The 8,707-nt window shown below is 56.7% G+C and overlaps 2 protein-coding genes across 2 annotated transcripts in view; both read left to right on the forward strand.

Moving 5' to 3' along the window:
* Nucleotides 1-1,024: 1,024 nt before the first annotated feature.
* PRR19 (proline rich 19) lies at nt 1,025-2,202 on the forward strand. Its single transcript, XM_007458607.1, has 2 exons — nt 1,025-1,643; nt 1,730-2,202. Exons 1-2 carry the CDS (start codon nt 1,025-1,027, stop codon nt 2,200-2,202), a joined length of 1,092 nt encoding a protein of 363 aa, XP_007458669.1.
* A 3,904-nt stretch (nt 2,203-6,106) lies between these two features.
* TMEM145 (transmembrane protein 145) overlaps nt 6,107-8,707 on the forward strand; it is an 8,214-nt gene continuing 5,613 nt past the window's right edge. The window contains exons 1-10 of the mRNA XM_007458608.1: nt 6,107-6,229; nt 6,998-7,072; nt 7,189-7,266; nt 7,349-7,435; nt 7,528-7,587; nt 7,734-7,818; nt 7,925-7,996; nt 8,109-8,177; nt 8,505-8,585; nt 8,674-8,705. Of these exons, the coding sequence (XP_007458670.1) occupies nt 6,107-6,229; nt 6,998-7,072; nt 7,189-7,266; nt 7,349-7,435; nt 7,528-7,587; nt 7,734-7,818; nt 7,925-7,996; nt 8,109-8,177; nt 8,505-8,585; nt 8,674-8,705 (762 nt within the window). The remainder of the gene's footprint in view (nt 6,230-6,997; nt 7,073-7,188; nt 7,267-7,348; nt 7,436-7,527; nt 7,588-7,733; nt 7,819-7,924; nt 7,997-8,108; nt 8,178-8,504; nt 8,586-8,673; nt 8,706-8,707) is intronic.

Below are 8,707 nucleotides of genomic sequence, written 5' to 3' on the forward strand. Positions count from 1 at the left end.
ACGCGGAAAAGAAGCCATTGTACCCCACAGCCACGTGGAGTGGGCGGGTGGGGGGGGCGGGGTTCGTTGGGGGCAGGAGAAGGTGAGGTGCCCTTCCCCTTCCCTGCCCCCACCAACTGTACTCCCTTCCCTACCTCATCTGCCCCACGCAGCCTTGTTTCCTACCCCGTTCTATGACCAGACCGCAGTCCCTGATAGCTCCTCTCTTGCCCTTTCTGCCCACCCGAGTTATTCTGTGTTTCTCCAACTTCCATTTTCTTTCCTGCCTTTCTCTCTCTACCATCTCTCTCCACTTTCTACATTCTCCAGTACCTCCTCTACCCCTGGATTTCTCCTCTGTCCAAAGTCCCTTTCTGGTTCACCAGATCCCTCCAATATCATGATCCATTTCCCATCCCCCATTTTTAGTTATTTCTTCATATCCCTGTTCTCTCTAACCCTTTCTCTATCCCCTGATAAATCTTCCCGTTCAGCATGACCCCCTTGACCTCATCCTACTCCTATGACCCTGCCCTTTTTTCTGACCTTACCCTGACCAAGCCTTTTCCAGTTGCTCTCTACCAAACCCTTTGTCCTCATCTTGTGTCTCAAAATAGTACTCCCAGCTCACCCCAACCCACCTCTTCTCACTACTCAGTTCTAGGTCTTTGACTTATCTGCATGCTGATGACCACCCTGTCTTTTTTTTTTTTTTTTTTTTTTTTTTTTTTTTTTTTTTTTTTTTTTTTTTTTCTGCCTTGGGTCTTCTTTGCTGCGCGTGAGCTTCCTCTAGTTGTGGCGAGCGGGGGCTACTCTTGGTTACGGTGCACAGGCTTCTCATTGCGGTGGCTTCTCTCCTTGCGGAGCACAGGCTCTAGGCGCGCGGGCTTCAGTAGTTGTGGCACACAGGCTTAGTTGCTCCACGGCGTGTGGGATCTTCCCGCACCAGGGCTCGAACCCATGTCCCCTGCATTGGCAGGCGGATTCTTAACCACTGCGCCACCAGGGAAGCCCAACCACCTTGTCTTTTATCTTCCAGGGCACCATGGACCCCAGGGGGCCAGCCCTCAAGCCTTTCCAGCGGCCTGAGAAACCTGGTCGTGTCCGCCGTCGGAAGACCAGGCGGGAGCGTAACGAGGCCCTGGTGGGCAGTCGCCGGTCATTGGCCCATCAGGATCCTGCCGTGGCCAGTCGGGATCCACATGTGGTTCTCCGGAATTCTGTGGCACCTGCTGCCCCCAAGCTTGTGGTCATAACCCAGGGGCGCCTGAGCCGGGAGCACCGGGGTCTCTTCAGCCACGAGGTGAAATCTCTGGACGTGGCACGGCTGCTTAGCAGTGGGTCCCTAGAGTCAGCCACCCCTGCACTCCCCACCAAGGCCTCCCCAAGCCCAGGCAGGGCCCAAGAACCAGCCCCACCGTCAAGGGGCAAGGAAAACCAAGTGCCTGGAGCCTCGGGCCCAGGCCCACCCAGTACCCTCCAGCTCCCTGGCTTGGGGCAGCTGCTGGGGGAGCTGCAATGCCAGCTGATTCTGCCACAGGCCTTCCCCAGGAGGAACCTAGTACAAGAGGCCAGGGATGCCATCGTGGGCACCTTACAGGCCTGCCATGGCTGTGTGCCTGACCTTACTCTGGTGCTCCGGGGCTGCCAGCCACACTTGCCAGGTGAGCTCACCTCCTGCCCCCTGAGCTTCCTTTTCTTTTGTCTGCTCTATCTCAGCTGTGCCCCATGCTTCTTTCCTCTGTGCCAGAGACCAAGCCTAGGGGCCCTGAGAGACAAAGGATGACATCCTCCTGGATCAACAGCCCTCAGGAGGCCCCAGGGGAGGGGAGGCAGAGGAGGCGAGAGGGGACAAAGGAGCTCACCTTCGCCGTGCCTCACACCTCCAGCACTCCTACTGTGTACCCGGTGAACCTGGCACCACCTAAAGGTCCCTGGCCACCCCCATTGTCCTCGTTGCCTTCGCCATCTGGGGCGGCCTGCGGCCCGCCAACAGCCTTTGATCTGCTGAAAAGCATCTGGCTGGTAGACACACCTCCCCTTCCCCGGCCCTGGGGGATTGGCCCACCGCAACCCCTGCCTCAGCCACCATCACCCTTGTTTTCCCGAACCTCTGCCCTGGATTGGAGCCCCAGCCCCCCTGCCCCACTGCCCAGCCTCTCTTGGGTGGTGGCCCGGAGCAGCCCAGAGGCCTGGTGCTTTCCACCCATGAGACTGTACTGAGCAGGCTGAGGCTGGGTTAGGGGAAGGAATCCCATACTCTGATCACTTCAATAAAGTACCTTCCTCATGATCCTCTTGGTTTTTAGTGAGTGGCTGGCCCAGGAGAGCAGCTTTTCCTAGCTCTGAGTTCTGGGTCCAGGGTGGAGGGGAAGGTACTGTCACTTGTCGCCTTCCTAAGGCCCAGGGGCCTTCAGTCAGTCTAACACATCCACCCACTGAGGCCAACTATGTGTTCAACTCTGAGCTCTGATAATGGTGGGGCTCCAGAGTGAGTGAGACTGAGGCTGTGTCCCCAGGGGACTCCCAGTACAGTGGTGAACACAGACAGTTTCAGCCCTAGTGGTTGCATCTGGGAGAGAGAGAGGTGCAGGGGCTGAGGGAGTCCAAGGAGGGAGTCATGACTCTGCCCTGCTGATGAGGGAGTTGACATAAGACCCTTGTATTTTTTAAGTTTGGTAGAAACTTGCTAGTAGAGAAGGAAAAGAATATTTCAGGCAATCTAGAAATGCTCTTCTGTGGAACAGCATGTGCAAGGCCTGGAGGAGGGCAAATAGGGGATGTGGGACCATTTTCATTCACCCTATATCCCTAGGCCATGCTGGGATCTAGAGTGAGTCACGTCTGGGCTCTGCCTATGAGAGGTTTCTGGTCTGGTGGGCACAGGAACAGTGTGTGTGCAGGATCCGGGCAGGAATGGCACATGAGGCCTGGATATGGCGACAGACTTTTTTCTTTGGACTACAGTATATTTAACATTTTAGAATCAGTTATCTACTGTTACAAACCAGTGTGCTTGATTTGAAAAAAAAAAAAAATCTCTCTCAAAATAAAAGAAAAGAGAGAAAGAAAGGAAGGAGGGAAGGAGGGAGGGGAGGGAAGGAGGGAGGGGAGGGAAGGAGGGAAGGAGGAAGGAAAGAAACCTGGCAGCAGACCTACTATCCCTCCTGTTAACAACTGGCTGAAGCCAAGTAGCAGAGGCTCCTTTTTTGTGGGGTCCACACTCTCCTTTGAAAGCATTTCACACATTTACGTTTCCTGCTTGGCCTCCTGACTTAGAAAGTTTTTTAAAATGATATTTTGAGGAGCAGCAGATTTTCTGCAGTGGAGGGGGAGGGATGAAGCTGGAAATGTGTTGGAATCTGATCAGGAAAATGAAGCTGAGGGGCTTGGACTGTACTCTGTAAAGCTTTTCCAGGGCTCCCCATTGCCCACAGGGAAACCATAAAGTCAGTACCAGGGTGTAGGGGACTGGACTGGGAGGTCACACAGCTGTGACTTGGCTGAGGTTTTATGGGAAGGAAGTGGCAATGCTGGGATTTGAGCCCAAGCAATTGATTTCAGAGTCTGCTTGTGGGTTTCTCACAATACCACCTCTTCTGCCTCACAGCAGCTGGTTTCAGACCCTGGTAAGCAGTGACAGGGCAGGGTCAGGCAGCAGGGTGTAGTGGTTGTGGCTGAAGGCTCTCTGCCACCTCGGAGCTGTGTGACCCAGAACAAGTGGTTTGCCTACTCTATGCTTCTGTGTCTCTGTAGGCACTTCACAGAGTGCATGGAATTTGTGGTGGTCACAGATGGTGATGGCTGTTATGGGGGCGGGGATGGGCAGTCAAAGAGCAGTTTGGGGACTAAACTGGGGGGAGGTCAGGACAGAGCTGGGGCCTGGGGGTTGTGGGCCATCCTGAGATGGCAGTCTGGAGGAGGATACTTGGCTTGGGGGAATGAGTTCACTTTAGGACACGGGGAGCTGGAGGTACCAAGGAGATTCCCAGAGGGGAGGACTGAGGCTGCGGAGGCGTGGAGAGGCTGGGAAAGGGGCGTCCCCTCCCACGGGGATTGGGAAGGGTCCAGGCCGGGTCATCCTGGAGGAGGGGGCAGGGAACGCGGCTTCCGGCGGCCCCTTTAATCGGGGGCGCGCGCCAGCCGGCCCGCGCGCTCTCGCCGCCGTCGCCGGGCCGGAGTGGGAGCCCTCATGATCCTCTTGGTTTTTAGTGAGTGGCTGGCCCAGGAGAGCAGCTTTTCCTAGCTCTGAGTTCTGGGTCCAGGGTGGAGGGGAAGGTACTGTCACTTGTCGCCTTCCTAAGGCCCAGGGGCCTTCAGTCAGTCTAACACATCCACCCACTGAGGCCAACTATGTGTTCAACTCTGAGCTCTGATAATGGTGGGGCTCCAGAGTGAGTGAGACTGAGGCTGTGTCCCCAGGGGACTCCCAGTACAGTGGTGAACACAGACAGTTTCAGCCCTAGTGGTTGCATCTGGGAGAGAGAGAGGTGCAGGGGCTGAGGGAGTCCAAGGAGGGAGTCATGACTCTGCCCTGCTGATGAGGGAGTTGACATAAGACCCTTGTATTTTTTAAGTTTGGTAGAAACTTGCTAGTAGAGAAGGAAAAGAATATTTCAGGCAATCTAGAAATGCTCTTCTGTGGAACAGCATGTGCAAGGCCTGGAGGAGGGCAAATAGGGGATGTGGGACCATTTTCATTCACCCTATATCCCTAGGCCATGCTGGGATCTAGAGTGAGTCACGTCTGGGCTCTGCCTATGAGAGGTTTCTGGTCTGGTGGGCACAGGAACAGTGTGTGTGCAGGATCCGGGCAGGAATGGCACATGAGGCCTGGATATGGCGACAGACTTTTTTCTTTGGACTACAGTATATTTAACATTTTAGAATCAGTTATCTACTGTTACAAACCAGTGTGCTTGATTTGAAAAAAAAAAAAAATCTCTCTCAAAATAAAAGAAAAGAGAGAAAGAAAGGAAGGAGGGAAGGAGGGAGGGGAGGGAAGGAGGGAGGGGAGGGAAGGAGGGAAGGAGGAAGGAAAGAAACCTGGCAGCAGACCTACTATCCCTCCTGTTAACAACTGGCTGAAGCCAAGTAGCAGAGGCTCCTTTTTTGTGGGGTCCACACTCTCCTTTGAAAGCATTTCACACATTTACGTTTCCTGCTTGGCCTCCTGACTTAGAAAGTTTTTTAAAATGATATTTTGAGGAGCAGCAGATTTTCTGCAGTGGAGGGGGAGGGATGAAGCTGGAAATGTGTTGGAATCTGATCAGGAAAATGAAGCTGAGGGGCTTGGACTGTACTCTGTAAAGCTTTTCCAGGGCTCCCCATTGCCCACAGGGAAACCATAAAGTCAGTACCAGGGTGTAGGGGACTGGACTGGGAGGTCACACAGCTGTGACTTGGCTGAGGTTTTATGGGAAGGAAGTGGCAATGCTGGGATTTGAGCCCAAGCAATTGATTTCAGAGTCTGCTTGTGGGTTTCTCACAATACCACCTCTTCTGCCTCACAGCAGCTGGTTTCAGACCCTGGTAAGCAGTGACAGGGCAGGGTCAGGCAGCAGGGTGTAGTGGTTGTGGCTGAAGGCTCTCTGCCACCTCGGAGCTGTGTGACCCAGAACAAGTGGTTTGCCTACTCTATGCTTCTGTGTCTCTGTAGGCACTTCACAGAGTGCATGGAATTTGTGGTGGTCACAGATGGTGATGGCTGTTATGGGGGCGGGGATGGGCAGTCAAAGAGCAGTTTGGGGACTAAACTGGGGGGAGGTCAGGACAGAGCTGGGGCCTGGGGGTTGTGGGCCATCCTGAGATGGCAGTCTGGAGGAGGATACTTGGCTTGGGGGAATGAGTTCACTTTAGGACACGGGGAGCTGGAGGTACCAAGGAGATTCCCAGAGGGGAGGACTGAGGCTGCGGAGGCGTGGAGAGGCTGGGAAAGGGGCGTCCCCTCCCACGGGGATTGGGAAGGGTCCAGGCCGGGTCATCCTGGAGGAGGGGGCAGGGAACGCGGCTTCCGGCGGCCCCTTTAATCGGGGGCGCGCGCCAGCCGGCCCGCGCGCTCTCGCCGCCGTCGCCGGGCCGGAGTGGGAGCCGGAGCGGAGCCCGAGCTGGGGTCGGAGCGGGTGTAATGGAGCCCCCGCGCGCGCCCGCTCTGCGCCGCCTGCTGCTGCCGCCGCTGCTACTCCTGCTGCTGCCACTGCCCCCCCGCGCCCGGGCCAAGTATGTGAGGGGCAACCTCAGCTCCAAGGAGGTGAGCGCGCCGGGCCCTCCCCTCCCCTGCCACCCGCCGGGCCCCCGAGGGACGAGAGGGAGGGGAGGGGGCAGGTCCCGCCCCGCCCCCTGCCGCCTCTCTCGGGCGGTCCCTGAGTGCTGCGCGGGGGGTGGGGTGGGGGGTGGGCAGGCACAGTGCGGGACTGGGTCTGGGTTGAGGCTGAGGGGGGGCCATTGGGTCGAGAGGAGACTCGGGGATTGTAGGAGGGACATTGAGGTCAGAGTTGGGCGAGGAGGGGGGCCGGGTTGGGAGAGTCGGAGTTTGGGGTGGGGGTGGGGGACGCCGAGGTGGTGCTGAAGGGACAGCACTTTTCACTGCGCATTGAGCCTGAGTTCACACTCCTGTTCAGGACCAGGAGAGGGCCGTTTGGAATACTCCCCAGCACCTGATGGTCTCTGGGACCACCGTGAGGGCGTGTGTGGATAATTAGGGGAAAGCCAGTGGGATGGTATCCCTGATGCAAGGTGACCAGTATGGGGATCTGGCCCTCCAGGGTCTTTCTCAGGCACCTGGCAAATGGGAGAAGTGTTTGAAAGGAGGGGAAGAAACTTGGGGGTGGGGGCATCTGAAGGAGGAATCCTGGAACCAAGGTGAAAGGATCACAGAAGAATTTTGGAGGTGACTTGGTCCCCTTATGCTTCTTGGGAAACCAGGTATTCCAGGGTAGGGAAGAAAAGTTGGGGGGTGTCTGTGGAGTCGAGAGTTCTCAAGGGACTCAGAAGAGGGTCTGAGTGGCCCCTTTTCCAGGACTGGGTGTTCCTGACGAGATTTTGCTTCCTCTCGGATTACGGCCGACTGGACTTCCGTTTCCGATACCCTGAGGTGAGCCTTCCCCAAGCACTCACCATGCTAAGGCTGGATGCTCCCTTGGCTTCCCAAGGCAAGGGTTACCCCAGCTCCCTATGCTCCCCCAACCCCCCAAATCTTTGGGTCTGCAGGCCAAGTGCTGTCAGAACATCCTCCTCTATTTCGACGACCCATCCCAGTGGCCAGCCGTGTACAAGGCAGGGGACAAGGTGAAGTCTGTGAGGAGGGTGTAGGGGAGGAGGCATAAGGTCGAAGCTAGCCAAGGAGTGACCATGGCCCTGCCTCCCCTAGGACTGCCTGGCCAAGGAGTCAGTGATCAGGCCAGAGAACAACCAGGTCATCAACCTCACCACCCAGTATGCCTGGTCAGGCTGTCAGGTATGGGCCCAGTCTGGGGGAATGGGCAGGTGCTGGAGGTCAAGGGCCAGGGGGAGGCACAGGCAGGCTTCAGCCTTCTTGCTCCTCCCCAGGTGGTGTCAGAGGAGGGAATACGCTATCTGAGCTGCTCTAGCGGCCGCAGCTTCCGCTCAGTGCGTGAAAGGTGGTGGTACATTGCACTCAGCAAGTGTGGGGTAAGGGGCTGGGCCGGCCACCGGGGCCTGCCTTCTCCTCCTTGCCTTCCTGCCGACCCCCTCCCTGCCCAGGGCCCCCCCTTAGGCCTCCACACTCCCCACAGGGAGATGGGCTGCAGCTGGAGTATGAGATGGTCCTCACCAATGGCAAGTCCTTCTGGACACGGCATTTCTCTGCTGATGAGTTTGGTGAGCATATGGGGACCTAGGATCTTTCGTGGGAGCCCAGAGCTGGGAACCTGTTGAGGGACACCCATCCTGACCGCATGGTTTCCTCCTTCCACCAAATTGGCAGGGATCCTGGAGACAGATGTGACTTTCCTTCTCATCTTCATCCTCATCTTCTTCCTGTCCTGTTACTTTGGATGTGAGTCCAGCACACGGGGCGGGGGGGGAGATGGGGGAGGGGAAACCAGGTTGGAGGAGATGAGCTGCTCCCCCTTCCTGCTGTGTACAGCCTTCCCCTACCCTCCTTCCAGATTTGCTGAAAGGTCGTCAGTTGCTCCACACGACTTATAAAATGTTCATGGCTGCAGCAGGAGTGGAGGGTGAGGTTTAGAGTATTGCAACTTTTGAGTTCTGTGGGAGGAGGGCCTTAGGGCTCACATACCTGGGCCTAAGCAAGGAGGGGCTGGGGACCTGGACTTCTGGGTCCTGGGAGAGGAGGGGCTGGGGGCCTGGACTCCTGGGTCAGAGGGAGGAGGGGTCTGGGGCCTGGACTCCAGAGTTTCCTAGGAGGTCAGCGAGAATAAAGGGTCTAGAATACCGATGGGGGTGAACAGAGGGTTTTGGTCATCTGGATCATAGTGTTAGAGAACAGTGATGCCCTAAAGCTGCTTTCTGTCCTTTCCTCTCTCTGCCCATCCTCCCCTCAGTCCTGAGCCTCCTGTTCTTCTGCATCTACTGGGGCCAGTATGCCACTGATGGCATTAGCAATGAGAGTCTGAAGATCCTGGGTGAGAGTGAAGTGGGCCCGGGCGGGTGCCGGGGCTCCTCCCCAACTCGAGCCCTGTGTCTGAGCTGCCGTCTCCTGCCTCCTACCAGCCAAGCTGCTCTTCTCCTCCAGCTTCCTCATCTT

Source organism: Lipotes vexillifer, unplaced genomic scaffold (genome assembly GCF_000442215.2).
Source record: "Lipotes vexillifer unplaced genomic scaffold, Lipotes_vexillifer_v1.1 scaffold371, whole genome shotgun sequence".
Classification (NCBI taxonomy): Eukaryota; Metazoa; Chordata; class Mammalia; order Artiodactyla; family Lipotidae; genus Lipotes; species Lipotes vexillifer.

What these genes read in the sequence shown, in the direction of transcription:
- PRR19 (XM_007458607.1), top strand. Translation starts at nt 1,025, where the DNA reads ATGGACCCCAGGGGGCCAGCCCTCAAGCCTTTCCAGCGGCCTGAGAAA. An exon ending in CTGCCAGCCACACTTGCCAG is followed by an intron (nt 1,644 to 1,729) that starts GTGAGCTCACCT and finishes CCTCTGTGCCAG; the next exon opens with AGACCAAGCCTAGGGGCCCT.